At 35.2% G+C, this 24,694-nt stretch overlaps 1 protein-coding gene across 19 annotated transcripts in view; it reads left to right on the forward strand.

Moving 5' to 3' along the window:
• PLEKHA5 (pleckstrin homology domain containing A5) overlaps positions 1–24,694 on the forward strand; it is a 243,905-nt gene that overhangs the window by 140,310 nt on the left and 78,901 nt on the right. For 11 of the 19 annotated variants that reach the window (XM_041735427.1, XM_041735431.1, XM_041735435.1 and 8 more), the window contains 6 exons: positions 3,435–3,539; positions 5,814–5,886; positions 12,265–12,365; positions 16,575–16,690; positions 16,985–17,002; positions 20,258–20,725. In XM_041735427.1, coding sequence (XP_041591361.1) covers positions 3,435–3,539; positions 5,814–5,886; positions 12,265–12,365; positions 16,575–16,690; positions 16,985–17,002; positions 20,258–20,725 — 881 coding nt within the window. The remainder of the gene's footprint in view (positions 1–3,434; positions 3,540–5,813; positions 5,887–12,264; positions 12,366–16,574; positions 16,691–16,984; positions 17,003–20,257; positions 20,726–24,694) is intronic. The other 8 variants (XM_041735428.1, XM_041735434.1, XM_041735439.1 and 5 more) reach the window with 1 other exon arrangement.

Genomic DNA, 24,694 nt, shown 5'->3' on the forward strand with positions numbered 1-24,694 from the left:
GTGGGATTCGATCCCGGGTCTCCAGGATCGCGCCCTGGGCCAAAGGCAGGCGCCAAACCGCTGCGCCACCCAGGGATCCCATTTAATGACTTTTTAAAAATATTGTAGAGTTCAGATTTTGAATAATTTTACAAATATAATGGCTATTTTTGTGGGAAAATGGCAATTTATTGTATCAACTGAAGTTTTAATGCAGTTTAATATAATGACATAAAAATCCTTCTTTTTGTCTGTTACATATGCCTAGGTTGAACAGACATTTTTTTTTTTTTAAGATTCACTTATTTTAGAGAAAGGGAGGGTAGATATGGGGAGAGAGAGAGAGGATCTCAAGCAGACTCTGCACTGAGCTTGGAGCCAGATAACCACAAGATCATGACTAGAGCTAAAATCAAAAGTCAGACACTTAATTGACTGAACCACCCAGACACCCCTGAGCAGACAGTCTTTTAAAAAAATAAACGTAAAATCCCTTACTGCCAAAGGGAAACCGTATGCCAGTGTGCTTGATGACTCTGACATATTTAGAATCCATTATGTAAGTGCCATAGTCATATGGAAATAAAGGTGGGTGGTTTTCCTTTATAATCAGAAAGAAAAATATTAATTGTTTAATATATGTGTCCTAGATTAGATTTTTGTGTCTATAAAAATCTATGGATATTCCTTCTTATACTTTAAGCCACAGTGTTAAAATTTTAAATTTAGAATTTTAATATGAAAATTATATCAGACTCTTGGAAAATAGATTACTAAATCTGAATAAACAGTTGCCTTAAAGTTGCTTCTCAGTTCCTAAATTAATGGATAGCAAGAGAATCAAGGGATAATAAAAGAATAATCTCTATTTAATAAAAAATGATACAATAGAACAATTGCAGTAAATTATGGTTATCGTAAAGAAATTAATAATAGACAGTTATCTATTTTAAATGCTCATTTTAACATTTTTTTAATTTTTTGTTTTAATGTTTTTTAAAATGAAATTTTGTAGATTACAAGTTAATGTAAATTTCCAAATACTGTAAATAATTTCTAATTCTTACATAACATAAAATGCTAGTAGGATAACTGAGCATTAGAGTGCTTCACTAATATATTTTAATCAAAACCTAGAGAAATGAAAGATAAGTTGAGGCTGGCTAGTAAGTCAATGTCTGGAAGAAAAGTTGGATCTGTGCCTCAGACTTTACACTAAAAATTTTCCAAATGGATCAGGTGTTGAAATGTTTTCTGGCGTGTTTTTTTTTGTTGTTGTTGTTGTTGTTGTTTTTTAAGATTTCATTTATTTATTAGAGAGAGAATGAGAGAGCACAAGCTGGGGAGCAGCAGAGGAAGAGGGAGAAGCAGGCTCCCCGCTGAGCAGGGAGCCCAGGTGGACACAGAGCTCAATCCCAGGACCCCAGGATCATGACCTGAGCCAAAGGCAGTAGATGCTTAGCTGACTGAGCCACCCATGCTTTCCTGGTGTTTAAATGTTAAAAGCAAAACTATAAAAGCACTACAAAAAACAATGGAAGACTTTTTAAAAACAAACTTAGAATGCAGATGGGCTTTCTAAATAAGACATAAAACCCACAAATCAAAGTAGAAAATAATAAGAGATTGAATCATACATAATTATCATGCATGCATGGTATCTACATTTCATATAACAAACAATAATACCTTTATAATTAATGAAGTTCTATGAATCATTAAGGAAAAGGCTTATTAAAAAAAAAAAAAAAAGGAAAAGGCTTATTACAGTGTAGTTTTTAAATGGGAAAATTATGTAAAATCACTTCCCAGAAAAGAAAGTAGAATTTTACTGTTAAATATATGAAAACGATGTTCAAACTCATTCATAATATGAAAAATGCTAATTAAAATTTAAAAAGGACACCATTTTTCTCATATCTGATTTTGAAAAGTTAAAAAGTTTTCTTGCATAGCATATTGACTACCCTGTAAATAGTAATAAGCTCCAAGAAATAGTGGAACAGAAGTAGTGGAACGTATTTGTAGTTATTGACAAAGAAAATGACCTGTGACATATTATTTTAGATGAATAGATATACACATACACACAGTTGATGTTGGTTGCCTCACGAGATTGTTTGGGTGCTGGAGCCCAGGGTGAGAAATAGGTCCTGGTATACCATTTGAGTTTTATATCATGTTGAAGCATGTATCTGTTCAAAAGTAAGTTAGAATTTATCAACAAAACATGCTTTGGGGAAAATGTGGTTCATATTGGTTCTTAACATTCTATTATATACTAATACAAACTTCAAAAAACAAAATTTTAGTGAAATATGCTGGATTCTAGATAAGTCAAAAATTAGAAATATTTTGATATCACTTACCTTTATAGAGAACTCAAATTTAGCTTCTTTGTTTTTGTTCGTTACCACTACCACTCCTGCCAAAATAAATTTCATGGTAAACATAATAGTATTTCAAAAGATTATGTATCCTTATGTATACTTTTAAGAATACAGTAAACACCATCCATCTGGTATCATCTAAGTTCAGAATTCCCATAAAGGAGAAAATGCTACAGAATATTAAACATATCCTTCCAGTCATGTAGACTTGATGTGATATGTTCTATATTTTATATCTGAGTATTTTTCTTGACACCTGACTTGACAGTTTACTTTCCCTAAGTAAAACAACACTATTAAATGCAGATACCAAGGGAAAAAATCCTACATTTCATTTATTCTTAAAGATTTGTTCATTTTTGCCCAAGGTTTATTCAATTTATATAGCAGGTAGGACAAAATACTGCCACACATTGTGCCGTTTTATTTTATTTTTAGAGATTTATTTATTTATTTATTTTGAGAGAGAGAGCGAGAGAACAGGGGTGGGGCCAGAGGGAAGGAGGGAGAGAATCCTCAAGCAGACTCCTCACTGAGCAGGGAGCCTGATGCAGGGCTCGATCCAAGGACCCTGAGAACATGACCTGAGCTGAAATCAAGTCAGACACCTAAATGACGGGCTCTTGGTTTCAGCTCATATCAGGATCTCAGGGTCAAGGAATTGAGCCATGCTGGGCTCTGAGCTGGGCATGGTGTCTGTTTTCCTCTCTTTCCCCTCCCTGCCTCCCCCGCCCCCACCGCCTCCCTCAGCTCCTCTGAACTCATGTGCACAGGCTGGTGCATGCTCTCTCTCTCTCTTTCTTAAAAAAAAAATTATATGTCCCAATTTTAAAGGACAGATTGTAAAATTTGTGATTCTTTGTAATATCCTGGGGGAAAATAATTCTTTGTGCAGAATTCTTACACTTGAAAGAATTAAGTCCTAAAAGGCAGTAGAATTGGTATAATTCACCTGAAAAGATTAAGTCTTACAAGTTTCAGAGAAATCTGAAGAGATAAAATTATGCGGATGAAATATAAACACCTATTAATAACACATTTTCTGTTTTGCCCCTTTCTATTTAGACTTCACGGGCTTCAAAAAAAGTTCACAATTTTGGAAAGAGATCTAATTCAATTAAAAGGAATCCTAATGCACCTGTGGTCAGACGAGGTTGGCTTTATAAACAGGTATTTTTGTTTACTTTCTATTCAATGTGAAAGAAAGATGGAATAAAAAGAGACCTTTTCAGCTGAATGTACCTAGGACAATTATATAAAATGAGGAAGGTGTTACAGTCATCTAGATTCTTTTTATTACCACTGAGGACTGTTAGGGAAACAGTAAAGAAAGAAAAGGTAATGATTACTTAGAACGGAGATTGTGTATGTTTGTGTAAATCTAGGTATGTCTAGATTTGAAATTAAATATATGCTGTGTGAAAATGTTAGCAATAATATGCTAAAATTATCCAGGCAGAAATACTCTTTAAGTGGGGGGAAAAATCATGCATAGGTCTTGTTCATTTTTGTATTCCTATAAAAATCATTAAATATACAATTATATACCTCTCTGTTTAATGTACAGATAAATCTGATCATCGTTGAAATTTTTTAGATTTTTTTCAGATTTTTACTTTTAGGCTCTCAAGACTGCTGTCCTAAGTGTGCTGTTTCTTTTTCTTAACTCATCTGCTATTTGCTTAAGTACAGATCAATCTCAGACACCCTAATAAGAAGTTGGGGTGTATATTGTTCTATTGTTTGGCAAACCTGACAACTAAACTTTTTGGAGCCTTACCAGTACATTGGGAATTAGTAAGGATGTGTGTTCATTGGACTTTTTGACATCTATTTTTACTCCTCAGATGCTGTTTCTTTTTTACTTTCTGGTTTACACCTGGATTTCCAAGTTAAATGACCACTAGATAACTGAGACGATATACTCAGAATTCAAGACCTCTATCTTAGTTCTATCTCTGATTCTACACATATATAGATGACACAAAGTGAGTTAAATATTAGGTCGCTGATGGTGCTAATTGTTCAAATATTGCTAATTGCTTTCAGATTACCTAATAATTATAGTCCTTAAAGTTCATAATGAAATTGTTATGAAAGATTAATTAAACATTGTTCCATCTGAAAGTTGGGGTAACAACTAAACACATATTGAAAGAGGGCCCTCTTAAAATCCAGAGAATTCCCAATCATTGAAGCAGATTAGTTTGGCCAGCGTGCACTGAGTTGATTTGAGTATATAACTTGAATACAACTTTTAATTTTCATTTTAAAATCGTCTGTATTTTGACTGACATTTAAACTTCTCCAAGCTGAAATTTTTTTTAAACTAGTCTTTCTAATAAGTCCAATTATGTTCAAATAGCTTAATGTAATATTGAGCCTAATAGAGGATATGGGACTTCCTTAAAATGACTTTTGTTCTTGTTTCTTGATTCCCTTGATTAATTTGTATTGGAAGAGTATAACCAGTTTCTCTACCTGAGTGTTTATATTCTAACACCTGTGTGACTTTCACAGAGTTTATTTGCAGTCACTTAAAAGTCTAAAGTTTTAAATTATCTGCATTAAAGAATATTATTGGGAAACTGAAAATACCATATGCCAATAAAAAGATCTTTTTCAATCCATGGTGTAATTGTCAACTTCAAGGACAGATCTTTTTAAGATTTTTACCTATATAAGTTCTAAAATTATATTTAGATGGTTACAACTAGAAATATATAAGAACTATTAATGCACATCCATACTGGCCTCTTTTTTGCCTTTGTGAGTGTGTTTCATTTTCTCTTACAATTTTGCTTTATTGCATGTGGGAAGGTAATTTTTATTAAAATTGTAATTTTGATTGAGCTTGGTGTTTTTATTAACGGAATTACTTAGAAAAAGCTGCCAAAGAGGCACTCTTTTTTTTCAGGATGAGCAAAACCCAAACTGTATATGTAAGAAGAAAAAAGTGTTTGTGAAATGTATTTGTATACTCAGTTTCCTTTATTCACAGTCATTTTGAATCACAGTACCTATGGGATAATTTCAAATCACATATTATTCTTGTTGAAGGTTAACATATTTCTTAAATTTGGCTTACCAGAATACACACAATGCTTGCTGCATGGTTACATTATCCTCATGTTAGCAGACATGTGTTCAGAAGAGTAATTCCAAATTGCTTACAAATTTGAAACTGAATCAGATCGCTTCAACAGTGTTTCTTACATGACAGTATTATTCTTCAGAGACCTGTATAGTTGGAAATGTCTTAATGTTAATGTTACATAAGTTCTAGAAAACTGCCTCCATATTTTGGCTTTTTAGTTAGGTATTCTGTATAGAATATATAAAATATATCTTGTCTTAAAAGCTTATTTTAAAGAAATGCATCAGAAATTAATTTGAATTTTCTGAAATGAAAAAAAAATCCTTTAATATGTTGATTTAATGTAGGACAGTACTGGCATGAAGCTATGGAAGAAACGCTGGTTCGTGCTTTCTGACCTTTGTCTCTTTTATTATAGAGGTGAGTTTACCATAAACTGTCTTAATGTGTTATTTCATAATTGCAACAGAATATGTTAGTAGATACTTTTTTTTTTTAGTAGATACTTTCTTTAAACAAATACACATTACAATTCTTTTGGATATTTTATTATCAATAAACAGTATCAAAAAACCTTCTTTGCATCGATATGTAATACTGAGCAAGGGACGTATGTCTGAAGACAGTACAATGGTGCTTCAAGCAGATTAGTCTGGGTTTGGTCCAATTTTTATAGTTTGGTTGTGTTAATTTTATTTGTTGTATATAAATAGCATATGAATCTTCACTCTGTAATGTTATCCTTGAAATAGCGCCTAGTAGATAAAAGTCACTAGTTTGATGAGATTCTTTTTATGTGTCAGCTTTGTTAATAAATCCAGCTATTGATTCATTGAACACACAGCAAATGTCCTGAGAGTATCAGAGACGACTCTGATGTATTGGCAAAAAGTCTGAAGAAATGTACTTAATATGATTCCCCACGTTCCCTGACCCCCCACCCCTTTTTTTTAAACAATGACAACCTCCCTGATACATGGAGAAAGTTATCGAAGGCAGGTATACCAGGCTGTTAATGTTGGTGGAGAAGAAATAAAGATACTATCTTAGGTATGGAGTAATAGTCTTCATTTCTCCTATATAGATACCATAAACTCCTTTTTTAAATATGTTTTCTTGTTAGTAAGTTCTGGATTAATACAATTTTAAAACAAAGTCCAGGGAAGTCTCTCCTCTGTGCTATATGGAGCTGTTAGCTATTACACAGTTGGTAGCTAACAAAGAAAAGTCTTCATAGGCTGTGCTCTCCATAGAAATCTGCATCGACTGTAATATAAAATCATGAATCTGGACAGTAGCTCTTTCCTACTTTAAAGTCCAGTTGGAAACAGTCACTAAAGAATTAGATTGTCAAAGCATGTTTAATAATTTATAACTCTTCTAGATAAGTATATCACAAGATATAACAGGATTTTAGAACCGATTAACAATTTTAAAATTTACTTTGTGATTATACAAAAAAAAAATATAATGAAGTTATGTGGTCATCTATCAAAGCAATATAATTCATATTAACCTTCAAATTTGAAGTTACTAGAATTGTAATCATCTATTTTTCCTTCACTGCAAACTGTGGTTGACAAGCATTGCTGAGTGAGAATTAACCAAATCTATAAAATTTCATTTTGTCATAGAAATATGGACCAGGCAGCAATTGTGGTATTATCTTTAGTTTAAGCGCCAGCTATACTCTACAATTTTCCTTAAAGATGTTCCCACTCTTTCAGAATGTCAGGAGTTATATATAACTCAGGCATCATTTATTTCTAAGCTTATAGTTTGTACTTCCCTCTTTTGTAGTCTATTTATAGTCTGTTTAGAGCTTTATTTTTTTAAAAAAAATATTTTATTCATGACAGACAGAGAGAGAGAGAGAGAGAGAGAGAGAGGCAGAGACGCAGGCAGAGGGAGAAGCAGGCTCCATTCAGGGAGCCCGATGTAGGACTCAATCCCGGGTCTCCAGGATCACACCCTGGGCCGAAGGTGGCGCTAAACCACTAAGCCACTTGGGCTGCCCCTATTTAGAGCTTTAAATGAGAACAAGAAAATGTTTATTACTACTTCTCATGTAAAGTTCCTTAATGTTAATTTACAATAAAAAGAACGCTGAATTCCTTGTAATTTTCTGTTGTCACTCATGGAAAGGTGCTGCTTACCACCTTTATTAAAATAGAAAAACTTTTAACCTAATTTTTAAAATGTAAATATTGAGTTCAGAAGCCATGTTGAATATGAGGTTCCATTTTATTATTAACCGTATCCTTTTTACACATCATATCTTTATTTAGTATGGTTTAGTATAGTTTACCAGACAGGAGCAATGTAAAAAAAAAAGAAGAAAATATAAAAAGGAAAGAAATATAATTTAACTCACTTCTATACTTCAAATGGTTGGAAATGAGTGTATGATACTATACACTTTCACTATATTATCAGCAGGAAATGCCAGATTTGAAATAAAAACTACAAGATTTTAGTGAGATAATCATAATACTTGGCAATTTTTTGAGCATTTACTATACGATGACCATGTAACATAGAAGATCTATTTCATCTCTTCCTTATAGCCACTTGACAAGGTAGGAAATCTGTTCATACAAGACAGTGAGGTCATATTGCTTGCGTGAAGTCTCACAACTAGCAAGTGTCAGAGGCAGGATTTATTTATACCTAGGCACTTCTCTTAACCACAGGCCTTTCTCCTTATACAGATCTCTTCTCTTATATGCTGAATACGGGAGCACCATTCATTTCTTCTGTATCTTTCCAAGTGTCTATTATACTGACATACACAGTGCACTGTCAGAAGTTTTTGAAAAATCAGTCCACAATTCACAGATATGGAAAGACAGAAAATAAGTAATTTGATATTTTTTACAATAGGTTAGCAGCCAATACCAGATGGAAGCTCAAGTTCCCACTGTTCTTTGCAAAGGAGTAGGCATATTATGACAGAACACTTAGATTGCTCTATTTCTTAGTCAGTCTACTGACAAAACTTATCATGGGACTTAATTTATTCAACAAATATTTATTGAGCAGGACCTGCTTCATTCCAGGTACTGTCAAAACAGTGAAAGAAAACTCTCATGAAGCTTACATTCTAGAGAAGTCAGACAGTAAATAAATTCAAATAAATAAACAATACTATGATAAGAGCTCTTAGGGGGAAAAAAAGGTCATCATATGAAAGACATAAGAGAAAAGACATATTTGGATCAGTTCTTTGAGCAGATGTTTTAGATAGCAAGATCTAAATGATGAAGAGTCAGAGAGAATATAGTACTGTAGGCAGGGGGAGCAATAGTGCAAAGGCTCTAAGGAAAGTGGAACTTTGGAGGAGCGGAAGGAAACCAGTGCACTCTGCTGGAGGACTAGCAGTAGGGACAGAGGTGGCAGGAATGAAGATTGCACCAATGTCAGACTCTATAGAATTTCAGTTCTACTGAAAATACTGCAAGGGGAAAATTGGATGTTTTTCAGTATAAGAATGATTTGCTTTGATTTACATTGTGGAAAGCTCACTCATGCTGCTCTTGGAAAATGAATTATGAGGAGGGAAGGAAGGAAGCAGAGACTAGTTAGGAGTTATTAGATAGAAATGAGGATGGCTCAGACTAGGTGGTAGATAGCAGTGAGCACTTTTGATGCACCAGATATATTATTAGGTAGTAGGATACAGTAATGAACAATATAAACTCTTCTCTTCATGGAACTCACAGATTAGCTAAAGGACTCTAAGAAAGAATGTCATAGTATTCAGTTATGTTGAATGAGTGTTGACCAGGTGTACAAGGAAAGATTTAGGAAAGAAGGATGATCTAGACAATGGACTTAGTATGCTCAAAGCATGAGTGAGCATGGCATATTTGTAAAGTTAACACGTGAGGCTTATGTTGCTAGAATGAAGGTTATGCCTGCAGACATATCAGGAGTAAAGGCTATAAAAAGTAGTTTGAGGCACAAAAGGCATTTGTTTCCATCCTGATGAGTTTTAACTCTGTCTTAAATGTAAAAATAATGTTAGGATCAAATGCACGTTTTAGAAAAATCACCCTAACTCTTGAACTAGAAGCCAGGGGACCAGTTAACAAAGTATTGAAGTATTCTGGGTAATGATAATTAGTGATAATATTCCAGTCTGAAAGTTATGTACCCAGCTGGAATTATATGTGTTTATGTCTTTTGCCCAAACATCTGTAAAGCTGAAGTAGAAATGGGGAGTCTAAAATGTTATTTGAATCCAGTCCATATTGAGATTCTTAGGGTTCTTGTCCCAGATTGTGTTCCCCAGGATGGGAGCTCTATGATGGAAATTAATAAGCAAGAGGCTTATTGTGGAGTGTTTGTGGGACCATTTCCTATGGCAGGGAAAGGAAGGAGTTAGATTGGGACAGATGGAGTTGAACTGCCGTCCAGTCTAAGAAAAGGCCCAGCTGACCCCCCTGGAGAGTTCATTCATTCTGCACATAATCAGTACCCACCTTTTGCTTGTCAGTGTATAAAACCCTTTGGGTGAAACAGTTATTTAGGTAAGGCTTTACAAACTAAACAGAAGAATGTCGTGATTAGAAACATTTGAAGAATCTAGTGAAGAACTCTTAGAACTCAAACTCTTCATTTGACAGAAGATGAAGAATTTTGGATATGCAGTGCCCTTAGTTTTATATAATAAGAGCAGTATTTATCGAACACTTCAAATGGGCTTAGTGAATTATTGAGGTCCTTATATCTGTTAGCTCTTTTAACCCTCATCACAGTCCTTTGCAGTAAGTCCTGTTTTCCTCAGTTTTATAGTTGATGAAACTGAGGTACTCAGGATCGATGACTTGCCAAGGTCTCATAGCTGCTTAGTGTCTGTCTGGGAAACCATTCAGGGTGATCCAGTGAAATCACCCTATGCCAGCGTGTACCTGTGCATTTTCTAAAATAACTTCAGGAAAAGTCACCATTTCCAATAATGCAATGTAAGAGAATGTATTATTTGATGAAAATGATTTTTTAATAAAGAAGACTTCATGAGCTGTTTCTGATTATATGCTTTATATAAACAAAGTTGGATTTAAAATTAGAATGTGACTCCTTCTTTTAAATTGTCATATTCTGGGACACCTGGATGGCTCAGCGGTTGAGCATCTGCCTTCAGCTCAGGACGTGATCCCGAGTCTGGGGATTGAGTCCCACATCGGGCTCCCTGTGGGGAGCCTGCTTCTCCTTCTGCCTCTGTCTCTGCCTTTCTCTCTGTGTCTCTCATGAATAAATAAATAAAATCTTAAAAAAAACATTGTCATATACTCTATAACTGGTGACTACTTCTACCTTTTTTAATATTTTAGACAAAATCTGCACTTGTGTTCATTCTAACTTGTATTAGTGAACTATGAGCACAGTATATAGTAGGAGCAGAATTTTGTTGCATAATGAGAAAAACTTCTAGAAATAACCTCTATCTAATGCAACTTACTTTCTTTTGATAGTTTCACTATATATTTTAGAAATGAGGGGAAAATAAATAAATTTAACAAGTTTATGATAAAAAATTTTAAAAATAGCAAGCATAATAAAAGAATTATTTCTCATTTATGATTTTTCTCATTGCTGAGTTCATCAGCCTAATGCACAGCTTTATTAACTTGTCTTATGGGTTTCTAACAATGAACTATGTATTTCAAGTTTCATAAGCATCTCTGCCCCCAAGCAGCAAGTTAATAATGTGAATCTATAGTGTGTCAAGATGGATGTTTTGTCATTTTCCTGGGTGTGTTTTATCTGCTTGCTTTGTAGGCCTGTAATTTTTTTCCCATAACTTTGTTATGTATCAGAATGACTGGTAAAAGGTAACTGTGATTATGTGTTTTAAAAATCATATAATTTGGGGCACCTGGGTAGCTCAGTGGTTGAGCATCCGCCTCTGGCTCAGGTCTTGATCCCAGGGTTCAAGTCCTGCCTCAGGCTCACTGCGGGGAGCCTGCTTCTCCCTCTGCCTATGTCTCTGCCTCTCTGTGTGTGTCTCTCATGAATAACTAAACAAAATCTTTAAAAAATTAAAAATTTTTAATCCTGTAAGTTTTACAGAGCAGTTTAAAATGTATGTTTATTCACATCTTTTTTTAGCATCTACTACTCTCATTCTAAATGTCTTCATAGAATTGACAGTCTAGCAGGGGAGAGACTTGATAAATAATAAAACTTATAGTGTATATGTCAGAGGTATTGAGGGGGCAGTAAAGTTCCAAAAAAGAGAAATGAGGGCTCTGTGATGGGTTAGGATGGGAAGCAGTTAAAAATACAGAGGTTAAGGTACGCTTTATAAAATGAAACATTTGAAGCAGACTAGAGGGCGTGAGCAAGTGAACTTAAGCATTTGTCTTGGCCTGAAATGGTTGGGCATTTAACTCCTACTAGAAATGTGAGTGGATTGATTTTGTAAGGTTTCTATGTTGTTACTTATATGCTAATACATTTTCAGTGAATCACATGTCAGGATTTTGTAGAGTGTGGTATGTATGCCAAACAAATATAAGCTGTTTTTATGTCTAATTGACATTTTTCTGATGTGTGAGAGAACCATTTCTGATTTGCAAAGGATAGAGAAGCTTATTGAAAATGAAAAAATATATATGCTGGTGCTATTTAGTATTTCTTTTAAAACCTTGTAAAGAACTATCTAAACAACACATGAGTACAGTTCTTTATATGAGAAGAAACTTTTGATTTGGTCAAAATACATTTTGAGAAAATTTATTCTGCTTCATGACAACATTTAGAATTCTAATCAGATGTTCAATTATCTCTTAGATGAGAAAGAAGAGGGTATCCTGGGAAGCATACTATTACCTAGTTTTCAGATAGCTATGCTTACCTCTGAAGATCACATAAATCGCAAATATGCTTTTAAGGTAAGGAAATAGTCATACTTTTTTTAATTCTGTATTTGAATCTTGCACTAATATAAAAAATGGATATTGACCCATACATAGATTATTATAAAAACGTATTTTATCAATGGGCATATTTATATTTAATATATATTAGTTAATAGTCTTAAGATTGAATAGAATATCCCATTTAATTAGGAAATATATCTGAAGGCCAAATGTCTTTATGTCTATACTTCAAATAAAGCAAATATGTGAAAATGCTAGTAACTGGTAAATGTAGCATGGGTGTTCTGGTGATTACTGTACAATTCTTTAAAGATTATTATGCAGGTTTGAATTTTTTCACAATAAATTTGAAGGAAGAGTACTGTAAGAGACAACAACTGTGGTTTTTAACATGCACACTTAACGATCGTAGAGAATATTTGCAGAGATGTTCTTGGGTCTAAGTACATCATGAATATCAGGTACTTTTTGAGATAATATTGACATTGAGACGTTAAAACTGTTATTAAATCCAAGCAGACCTGAGAGCCCCCCCATCCTCTGACTAACAATACTCACCTGCTTCTGATACACTGGTGAAAGGCTACTTTGATGATAACTTGGTTATTTTTGTTTTCAAAAACCTTACTGCATTCTTTATGACTGTGGCTAAAATAAATTTCAGAGGTTACCTATTTTTTAAGTTAGTTTTAAATTAAGAACTCTGAAGGGGTTGGTGTAAAATTTTGTTTGAAGGGAAAGTAAGGGTAACACATGCTGTAATTTAACAGTGAAAATGTTTACACCACTATAAAATTGACTCTGCTTTTAGTTCCCTTCCACTTTTTAAAAAAAATACTCAGGACTAAAAAATAAAATAAAATACTCAGGACTGCAGCTGATTTACAACTTTTGCTAATTAACAAGTTGCATTATTAGTTATGGAGAAGAAAACAGCAGTTATAGTGGTGGTGGGAGTGATGGATGGCCTCAATGAGAAGGTGATGTCTGAACAGACACTGTGGATAAGGGAATGGCATGGAATTTCAACAGGTTTTATTAACAGTGTGAACCAGAGAAACAGAATTAAGCATTTTAAGATGCTATAACAAAATTTAATACTGATAACTTAAAACAATAACTTGATAACAATTACTTTCACATCTAAAACTATATGATACTGTTATTTGATCATGATTTCAATTTTTTTGTCTGTCTACTCGTTAATTTGGCAAAAGTTTATTGAATTTGTGCTCTTCATAGGACATTTTGCTGGGTTCTTAGACTTTTAAATATTAGAGTGTTGAAGTCAATAACAGTGATCATGATGTTAAGCATATTTTCTCTGTAATTATTTGGCTTGCTGCTAATTTTATTTTATCTATAATAAGAATAGTAATTTCTCTCTCAAATTTTCTCTTTTGCAATATTTCCTCCAAATTTATGAGCTGCTTTTGACATTTGAGGCTACTACTTATACAATGGTGAGTAGAAACTTCATGGACGATTGTAAACCTAAAGTTAGGTAGCAGACTTGATCATCATCTAGTAAGTATTTCCATTTGACAGCTGGCAAGCATGGGTGTGCCTTGTTAGCAAAGGACTCATGGCTGTACCTTGATCTTCTTAGGACTTAGACCCATGTTCCTTCCTTAATCACAAATATGGACAGTGGTCTTTTCATTCATTTCTCCAAAACCTGATTCAGGCAGTCCAGGGACACTGTGGTGGCTTTAATCATTTTAACAATATACAGCATTTGAGCCGTTTCTTCTAAAGTGTTTCCATGGATAGTTTTATATCTCTAGCAGGGTCTGGTTATGTAGTTATTTAGATCACAGTGTTCATTGAATTGACTTCTGTCTTGATTCTTTCTGAAAAAAATTTTGAAAAAGCTAATTTGACATTGTAAATAAAGCAGATAATCAAGATTTCAGAGTAGAGTGTGTGGCTCCAAATTTATTCCTCTCTTTTTATATTTAGCAGATTTACTCTTTCCTTTACCTCATTGTTTTTTGTTTTGTTTTGTTTTTTGTTTTTTGTTTTTTATTTTTATTTATGATAGTCACACACAGAGAGAGAGAGGCAGAGGGAGAAGCAGGCTCCATGCACCAGGAGCCCGACGTGGGATTTATCCCGGGTCTCCAGGATCACGCCCTGGGCCAAAGGCAGGCGCCAAACCGCTGCGCCACCCAGGGATCCCCCCTTTACCTCATTGTATGCCAAAATAGCTTTCGTTTTTCCTTGTCTTTTAGTGCATGATAGGAAACTGTCGCCAACATTTTTATGTGGAAATTAATGTTTCCTCCACAGAATTCTCTACCTTGGCCTTTTTTTCTACTTTGATGTAGCTCCTACTGCTGTTCTCCTTTGCCCTGTCAGCCCACTCGTTAAGCTGAGCTCTTGGTGCTCACACCTTGGATAGCAGTCCCTCACTGGCGCCTTTATTTCATTTTTCTTCCTTTCCTCAAGAACAGAAGCAGATTGAACTATTATAAGGATAAAAGCCCATTTACCACTCACACAGGCCTTATTCAAACCCAGAATATTTACATTTTAACTCTGAAACTTGAGATGAAAAGCTAAGGGAAGGAGATCCCTGGGTGGTTTAGCGCCTGCCTTTGGCGCAGAGCGTGATCCTGGAGTCCCGGGATCGATTCCCACATCGGGTTCCCTGAATGGAGCCTGCTTCTCCCTCTGACTGTGTCTCTGCCTCACTCTGTGTGTGTGTGTGTGTGTGTGTGTGTGTGTGTGTGTGTGTCTCTGTCTCTTATGAATAAATAAATTAAATCTTTAAAAAAAAAAAGCTAAGGGAAAATACCATTTTGGGTCATTTATTAATCTTTTATTTCTGTGTGTAGATGTCTATGAGGATTAAATAAAATGCTGTAACAGCAACACCTTTTGAAGACTAAAGAAATTGTTAACACAAAGGGGAAATGTCTGACATGTACAGTTCTATTAATTTCGTCACTGGTTGCTGTGGAACATTCTTTGTTTTTATTGAAGTATAGTTGACATACAGTTAGTGTCAAGTGTGTATCATAGTGATTTGATATCTTTATATATTATGAAATGATCTGCACAATAAGTCTAGTTATCTGTAATAACTATAAAGTTATTACAGTATTATTGACTATATTCCCTATGCTATATATCTCTATGATTTAGTTATGTTATAACTGAAAGTTTGTACCTTTTAATCCTCTTTACCTTTTTTGCCTACCCTCCAATTCCTCCGCACCTTATAATAAAAAGTTTGTTCCCTGTATCTTTGAGTTTATTCCTGTTTTATTTAGTTTGTTCATTTGTTTTGTTTTTTAGGTTCCACATAAAAGTATAGTCATACAGTATTTGTCTTTCTCTGTCAGACTTCTAACACTGGCATACTACCCTCCAGGTCTTCCCCTGTCATTGCAAGATTGTATATATTTATGACTGAGTAGTATTCCAGTGTGTGTGTCTACCACATATCTGCTTCATCCACTCATCTATCAGTGGACACTTAGGTTGCTTCCATATCTTGACTATGATAAATAATGCTGCAATGGGGGTGCATATATCTCTTTGTTTTTTGTTTTGCTTTGTTTTGTCTTTAACTATTTATCTGTTTGAGAGAGTGTGTGTGCACACATATACAAGCAGGGGCAGAGGGAAAAGGGAGAGAAAGAATCCCAAGCAGGCTCCATACCCAGCATGGTGCTAAACACAAGGCTGGATCCCTGACCCTGAGATCACAACCCAAGCCAAAACCAAGAGTCCGATGCTTAACTGACTGAGCCACCTATGCATATGTCTCTTTGAATTGGTGTTTTCTTCTATGAGTAAGAAGTGGATGATTTGCTGAATTGTGTGATAGTTGTTTTTATGGAACATTCTTGAATAAAGAAGTGTGAATTGTAGCAAATGGAAATTGCTAGGGATGTGTACATGGAAGTGTGGTGAGGAAGCATGACAAGGTACTTCATTTCTTACCTCCTTTCCTTCCTATATACGTTTTTCCTCCCTCCTTTTAATTTTTAAAGGGAAATGGCAATGTTGGGAGGACATTTTAATATTTCTATTTTTTCAAGATTGAATTATATTTTAAGTCACTCACTTCTGTAACTGTATATAAGACAAGTCAGTTTTCTTTGAAAGTTGATAGGAATGATCTATGTAGGGAACCACTTAACTGTCTTTCTTTTTCTTTTACAGATCCTGTGTGTGTCTGTTTACAATGATCCTGTTGTTTTCAATCAGGCAGCTCATCCAAACATGAGGACCTATTATTTCTGCACTGATACAGGAAAGGAGATGGAATTGTGGATGAAAGCCATGTTAGATGCTGCCCTAGTACAGACAGAACCTGTGAAAAGGTAAAGGCTTGTAGGGAAAATAATGGTGATTTCCACTTACATTTTATTCCATGGCCTGCAAGTGTATATCGTTATCATAGTACATATCATTTTATTAGTCATGATATGAAATCATTTCTTCCTCAGAAAGCAAGGATTAATTCGTGTTCTGTATAAATTAATACACCTTTAGTTAATTTGAGATACCACTTGCATTTTTATTCCACATTTCCTCTTTATTCATTTTCACCTATCAGTGTACTGAGGTGAATCCAGAATCCTAACATTCAAACTGAATATTCTTTCTTCTTACAGAATTACCTTTAATTTCCGGTAAGTACATTTTTAATTGTTTCTTAAACCTACACAAGATCGTGTTTTAAGGCATAAATCTTAGAAGAGAATTTATATTCATGAAGTTAGTTTTATTGTGCTTTTATGTTATGTTGTATGTTTTTGGAGTATAATAAATAGAAATAAAAAAATTTAATGGGTTTCATTTCTTCAGCATTTCCTGGTTAATTCTGATGGTTTTACAGTGAATGTCTCCAGAAAATAACTCATCAGGCATTTAGATTATTTCTAAATATGTCTGTGACTTGATGAATTCTACTTTCTTCTGAAACTTCAGTACTCCGATTCCTTGATAATGTGCTATTAAAATTGATCTGTGATTTCTTTTTCTCGGCTTGAACATCTGAATCATTTTAATAATCAACTATATTAGGAACTAGTGAAAGGAAATCTGTTTATAAAACTACTTAAATAGCAGCTGAATAATGTGCTTTAAAAAGATTATATTCTGGCATGCGTGGGTGGCTCAGCAGTTAAGCGTCTGTCTCTGGCTCAGGGCAAGAGTCCCACATCAGGCTCTCCCTCTGCCTGTGCTTCTCCCTCTGCCTGTATCTCTGCCGCACTCTGTCTCTCTGTCTCTCATGAATAAATAAATAAAATCTTTTTTGAAAAAAAGTAAAGAATTGTATTCCTGTAATTTGAAGAAAGATCTGTGACCCACTTAAGTTCTTTTCCAGTCAGCAGCAGTTAAGCATACATCTTATACAAGGAAGATGCTTGCTTGCAGGTCTGGTAGTTTTTTTCTCTCCTCTCAGGGAATTAGGGGACTGTTACAATATAAATCTTTAGTTTTGGTCGATTACTGTACCTATTAAGTCTTGATTTGTTGGTTAAAAGACTGAAGTTGATGCTATGTAAATATATTTGTGTTTAATTTTTTTCAGTATCAAATCCAAATCAACTTAACCCATCACTAGTCATTACAGCTAGGAAAAAGCAAGGAGAGAAAAGAAAGACCCAGATTAAACACTAGGACACCTATTTAAAAAAGAAAGAGAGGGGGAGAGAGAGAGAGAGAGAGAGAAAGAAAGAAAGAAAGAAAGAAAGAAAGAAAGAAAGAAAGAAAGAAAGAAAGAAACCTCAACCATTTGCATATTCCAAGTTGAAAGCTAATTTGCTTTTGGAATTTCATGTGTGAAGATTATCCAAGTTGGGGTTCCCTGGCTGGCTGAGTCAGCAGAGCATTGGAATCTTGATCTCAGGGTCATGAGTTTGAGCCCCATGTATGGGTGTAGAGTTTACTTTTTAAAAAAAAATTACCCAAATGGACGTAAAGACAAAATGATTAGCACTTACAGGTAGGGAAAATGTGTGGGTGAAAAAAGTTAATTAAAAACCTTAAGATAATTTTAACCTTAGAGAAAAATTTTCAAGAAACTCTTTAGAATAAGGAAATCAGTATCATAATTTAAATATTTGATTTTGAGATAATCTCATATTGTATGTTCTTATCTGAAATTCTGAGAATTTCAAGTTTTATTTTTTCTTATATTTTTCACTCTAAAAACTGATAATTACTCATTTCAAGTGATAAAAATAATAGTATTTTGGTTGGATTTCTGACAGCCTATTAGTTGAGTATGTGCCTGTAACAATTTTTAGCAGGTTTTGTTGATATGATTACTCAGCCAGAAATTATTGAAGGCCACCCATGTGCCCAGCCTGATGTCAGTCACAATTATCCTGTAGAAATTGTCTTTTCTTCTACTTCTTGCTGTTGGCATTTTTGGTCTCACTTAATATTTCAGACTGAAGGAACCTAATTATTATAATATTTTATATGTATAGGGAGGTTTTATTTGCTTAGTTTTAAGCAAACACTCTCTTAAACACTCTTAAAACTTAGTTTTAAGCAAATACTCTTCCCTGTATGGCCAGAATACTTACAAATATTTATCAGGGCATATCACCTACAAGATAAAGCATATAGGTTTTAACTTGATAGTTCGTTTCTCCTAAATTCATTTATTCCCATTTGAAAAGTCAGTATATATGTCTTTTTAAATTTTATTTCATTTCTTAAATGAGTCTTTGGAAAAATGAAGATGAAAGGGCAGTGCTGTTCTAATTTAAAATAGTAGCTCTAGATTAACTAGAGGTAACTAAGTTTAAAAATTTTGGGCAAAGAAAAAAATTGGGGGCAGAAGTCTATCTATAGCTGTATATGTGTGGGTTATGTATTTCTTGCTCATCACTAACACTGGCAGCAGTACCATATGAGGATCCAGTTGGAGCATCATTATATATTGAAATGTGGAAGATTGGCTAGTTCCTAAAAGGCCTCCCTACAAGGCATGATCTCGGCAATTTCATGCAGGTTCAGATATTCAGCTTGGTCATGTCAGAGTCTGGAAGTGATTGGTCTCAGAGAAGCTGATTCTCATCAAAAAGACCTAGATATAACAACTGGAATGGTGAGCAATAAAACTGTCTGGTGGCCCAAACACGTACTGTAAAGAAGCACATTCTTCCAGCAGGGAGATCGGTGCGAAATGCCAGATTTTAATCCAAAATTGCTTAATACGATAGAATGATAATAGTAATAAAGTCTTGGGCAGCCATTGATATACTCTTCTGATCCTCACAGTCCTATAACCCTGGTGCTACACTTATCCCCATCTACCAAAGAGGAGATTGAGGCACAATAAATTTCCACACCTTGTCCAGAGACACAGCTGGTAAGAGGTAGAGCTGCAGGCTGAACACAGAAAGTCTGGCTGCAAGAGCCCAAGTCAGATCCTCTTGAATACAAACATGCTAGTTAGTCATATGGTTCAGATCTTAGACAGTGATCACATGGCCATTTCCACCACCAGACTCATGTTTGTCTCAAGATGAATTAACCCTTCTGCCTGGAAGCCACATTGTTTATTTGAAATGACTAGTTGCGGCAGTTTTAAGTGTGGATTTTGTGATTTTTACTGTTAAAGAGCAGTCCTAATTTGCTTTATTTCCAGATTTCTAATGGGGACCTCCTTACTTTTTATCTCCAGTGCTTTATACACTGTATATTTTATGTTTTCTCCCCCTTCTCCCCCTCCTATTTATGCATTCTGATGTTGTGCTTGAATTTTCCTATCACCACATTAGGGATTTATACAGGCTTGTCCTCTGTGACTCTTTCAATTTATTTGTAAAGTTGAGGGTAATTTTACATTTTTCCTAGATTGAATCCAAGTAATAGTATGTACATTATTTCATCTGATTTACTATGATTTTCTTCTCTGATTTCAGAGTGGACAAGATTACATCTGAAAATGCACCAACTAAAGAAATCAATAACTTTCCCAACCATAGAGTGCTAATTAAACCAGAGGTCCAGAATAACCAGAAAAACAAGGAAATAAGCAAAACTGAAGAAAAAAAGGCATTAGAAGCTGAAAAATATGGATTTCAGAAGGATGGTCAAGATAGACCTTTAACAAAAATTAATAGTGTAAAGTTGAATTCTCTGCCATCTGAATATGAGAGTGGGTCAACATGCCCAGCTCAGGCTGGACACTATAGGCCAGTCAATGTGAATAGTTCAGAGAACAAAATAGTCAATGTTAGCCTGGCAGATCTTAGAGGTGGAAATCACCCAAATACAGGGCCCTTACATGCAGAGGCTGATCGAGTCATCCAAAGGACAAATTCAATGCAACAGTTGGAACAGTGGATTAAAATCCAGAAGGGGAGGGGTCACGAAGAAGAAACCAGGGGGTAAGTGTCTTTTTGTTTTGTGTTCTGAACCCAGACCCAGATTTCTTTCACACTATGTCAGTGGAGATTGGTTTCTGAGACACCTATTGAAAAATATTAAACTGTGCTTTTAGAGATTGTAGCTTCCTTTCTCTCATCTTCATGGTAACCAGACCTGAGTGTTTTTTTTCTGTCTCCCTTTGTTCTGTCCAGATTTCTCAAAGAGGTCCTTACCCAGTAGAGGAGAAAGTTAAATAAGTGCAGTATACTGTGCAAAATGAAGGAAGAACATGATGCGTACAAGAATAGGGACAACCAACACAACCTATAGGCCCAGGAAAATCATTCTGCAGGAAGTGAAATACAAGCTGAAATATAAAGGGTGGCATGCTTATCTTGGTTTAGATAAGCAAAACTGCAGAGTTGATATGGAGAGGAAAAGGAATCCAGAGACATCCAGTACTGCTTAGGTACATTGGCTGTGATAATGCAGGAGAAACAAGGCTGAAGAGATAAGCCAGAAGAGATGTGTTCATATTGGTGGTTCAGAAAGGTCACTCCAGCTGCAGATTCTGGAGAATGAATTAGAGAAAGTTCAAAAGCTGTTAAAGTAAAATGAGGAGAGAAAGGGGATGTATTTAAGGAGGATTGACAAGGTTAGTTGAGAGCTTGGATGTGCTTGATTGCAAACTAGTCTCAGTCTAGTTTGAGTGAGAGGGGAAAATCAAGAATGACATCCTGCCTTTAGGCCTGGTCATCAAAGGTTGTCTGGTGCCTTTAACCATTTAAAGAAGATTTGTGAAAAGGGAAGATGATAAATGACTGGACTTTGAATCAGGTTTGGGGCATCATCATTATATCAAAAGTAAATTCATAAGAGTAGACAAATTCATTCATCTGGAGGCTGGATAAAATAAAGAATTTAACGGTAAACCTGAAAGGATGTTTATATTTAAGAGAAAAACAGAGTTGGGATGGCCTGCAAAGGAGATGAAAAATAAAGGCCAGAGGAGATGGAGAAAAAGCAAGCACCCACCGATACGAAACAGTGTTCTGTCATTAGGCAGGAATTTGGTGCTGCAAATTTTAAAAATACTTTAATGTACTTGCAGATGGAAGAACTACCTGAAGAGTTATTTTGTGACTCTTACCTCTCAGTAGTAGTAAACCACAAAACAATGGCACTGCTATGTTTCAGTTAAACGAAGATGAACTTAATTAACAGTGAAACTTCTGAGGTATAGGAACATTCTTCCTTTGCTCAGTTGGCGTGGCTGACATCTGCAGCTGTCAGCCAAAGTCTCCTTTCAGGAGCAGCTCAAAGGCCGGGGTGCACTTGGCCTCATCTTTTGTTATCTCAACCAACACTGCAAAAACACACCCGCAATGTGTTGCTCACTTTCATTTTCTTCTCCATCCTCAGCACTCACTTTTCTGATTTTCCAAAGGGAGAATTGTGAGACAGATTTGCTATTTCTGGCTGAAGAGAAGCCAGAGTTCATTCTGGGAGGGGGACGGGTAGGGAGTGAATGGATGTTCCATAGTACTTAAGGTAACCATTTTTCAGGGAAACCATAATAAAAATTCCAGCTATAATATGTGCTGAATCTCTACCCAGCAAATTAGATCTCACTTCTTAGTGTAATCACTTTCCTCAATGATTTCATACTTTCTTACAGTTGAAACTGTATAGTTAGAGGTTCAACAGATGTCTGGAAGGTAGGTTTTTTAAATTGTTGAGCATAAGTATTAGTTTCCAAGAACTTTCGGGTCTTTTACTGGGTATAATTAACATATATAAAGGCTTTCTGTGTGAGTTTTTTCTTTTGAATGCAGACCTATAGCTTCGGAAGGTTATTTTGAGCTAAGATTCTCTCTGTGTTTTTCTCCCCTTCTACTTTGGATTCACTGGCTAGAGTCTACTTTGGATCATTGGAGACACATCATCTACACTGTTATATGAACTTCATACTTAAAAAGTAGTTGTGATATTTTATAATGAAATCATTTTTATTGGTGGAAAGCAGCATAAAGGTTATTCATAGTATAATTCATTTTGTAAAACTTTATGAAAGGCTTGCTTTTATTATTAAAGTTCTGATAGAAAGGACGTTTAATATTTAGTCAAATAGTAGATCTGCATCTGTGAACAGCGCTTTAAAGCTTCTTTGTGAGTGGCAGGCACTGTTAGGATGCAGGGTGCCTTAAGCCATTGTTCTGTGTGGCAGAATCACAGGGACAGGGTTTTCATGGTGTTTGACAGGCAGGTGCTGGTGAATGGAGCACCAAACCTGATGAAGGAGCTCACAGTATTCATTTCTTAAGCTCTCACTTAAAAGTAAATCACACGTTGCTTAATTTGAATTTCTTTGGGGCAAACCGCTGAAGGAAACTAGTTTTTGAAAAACAGGTTTCAAAATGCTAGAAAGTATATGGGCTAAAAAAGAACTTTACTTGATAACAACCTAACTTTCTATTAAAATTCTTTAAAAGCAGTTTCAAAATGGCAGACGTGCCTTTTTAACTTTGTAATCCTTAATTAGCCTACTGTTAATGATCATATGATATGTTAACAGCTCAAGTTCCATATATGTCTCTACAAGAGGGCCCAGCTCACGTATTGTGAATGCTTCAGGGCACGCACTGATGGAGGTGTTTGGTGCTATAGATTTTTCTGAAATGGAATTTAAACATTAGTTATTAGGCAGTTTTTGTTGTGTTTTAGATTAACAATGTATGTCCCTTGCTCCCTTGCATATATGTTTATAAATAATCTTTTTCTTATTTCCAAACTGGATATAAAGTTAATATTGTCAGCATATATGCTTCTATGATGTGGTTCAGTACTTAGTACAGAGCCTTTTGCATATTAAGCTTTCTATAATAGTTCTTGAATTTGTGAATGACCAAATCAAGGTATATTGGGGTAAATGACATTAGAAATAGGACAGAATTTTTGGATGGAATCTATTTCTGTGATTGATGTGCTTCCTAAGCAGATAGCCGTGGGGTTACCAACTCTGGACTTTTTCCAGTTTCTAGCTCTAGTGTTAGTAGAGAAGGTGGGGATAAGAAGGAAGACGAAGCAGAGGGAAAAAAGGCGGGGGGGGGGGTTGATATTTGTGGTGAGAAAGCAGCAAAGGAGTGAACCTTTATAGTGATTATATCAGAGTACCAGGTAACTTTCTTCTTCACCCCAGGCCCAAAGGCATCCATTGGTTAGCTTTGCTGCAGCAGTTCTTATAGGGATTGGAGGTAGGGGTGGAGTATGGCACAGTGTTCAATTTTGAGCAAGTCTGTTGTAGGTGAAGATTTTGCAAAACTGAATAACAACCAGCACGATGAAGGAAATTTAGTGTAGCAGGAATGGTTGAAGGAATTGGAAATATTTCAAATACAAAATAAGACACACGGTTTAGAACCTTAAGATAGCTTTGTGATCAAATCATAGGGGCACCTGGGTGGCAAAGCCTCTGCCTTTGGCTCAGGTCATGATCCCAAGGTCCTGGGATGTAGCCCAGCATCGGGCTCCCTGCTCAGTGGGGAACCTGCTTCTCCTTCTCCCTCTGCTCCTCCCCACCGTGCTCATTCTCTCTCTCTCTTTCTCTCTCTCTCTCTCTTTCTCTCTCTCTCTCGCAAAAAAAAAAAAAAAAAAAAAAAAAGATGAGACAAACCAAATCTTCAATAATTTCACTTTGCCATATATGGGTAGCATGTGAAGGGCTCTTCAAGATTATTCCCTTTCTAATTTGGGGAATATATTTTATTTTTAATTAAATCATTACAGATGAAAAGGTTTTTTTAATAATTGTTTTGGTTTGGAGGAAATTTTTTCGAATAGAAGGATTATTTTGCTTTTTCATTAATTGCAAAAGTCTGGGAATCATTGACCTAATGAAAAGAATGCTACTTAAGGAAGTGAAAGACTTCATTCTATACTTCTAGTAGACTTACTGACCCTTCTTTTAACCCAGATATTAAAATGATATG

The sequence above is a fragment of the Vulpes lagopus genome, chromosome 21, assembly GCF_018345385.1.
Source record: "Vulpes lagopus strain Blue_001 chromosome 21, ASM1834538v1, whole genome shotgun sequence".
Taxonomy (NCBI): Eukaryota; Metazoa; Chordata; class Mammalia; order Carnivora; family Canidae; genus Vulpes; species Vulpes lagopus.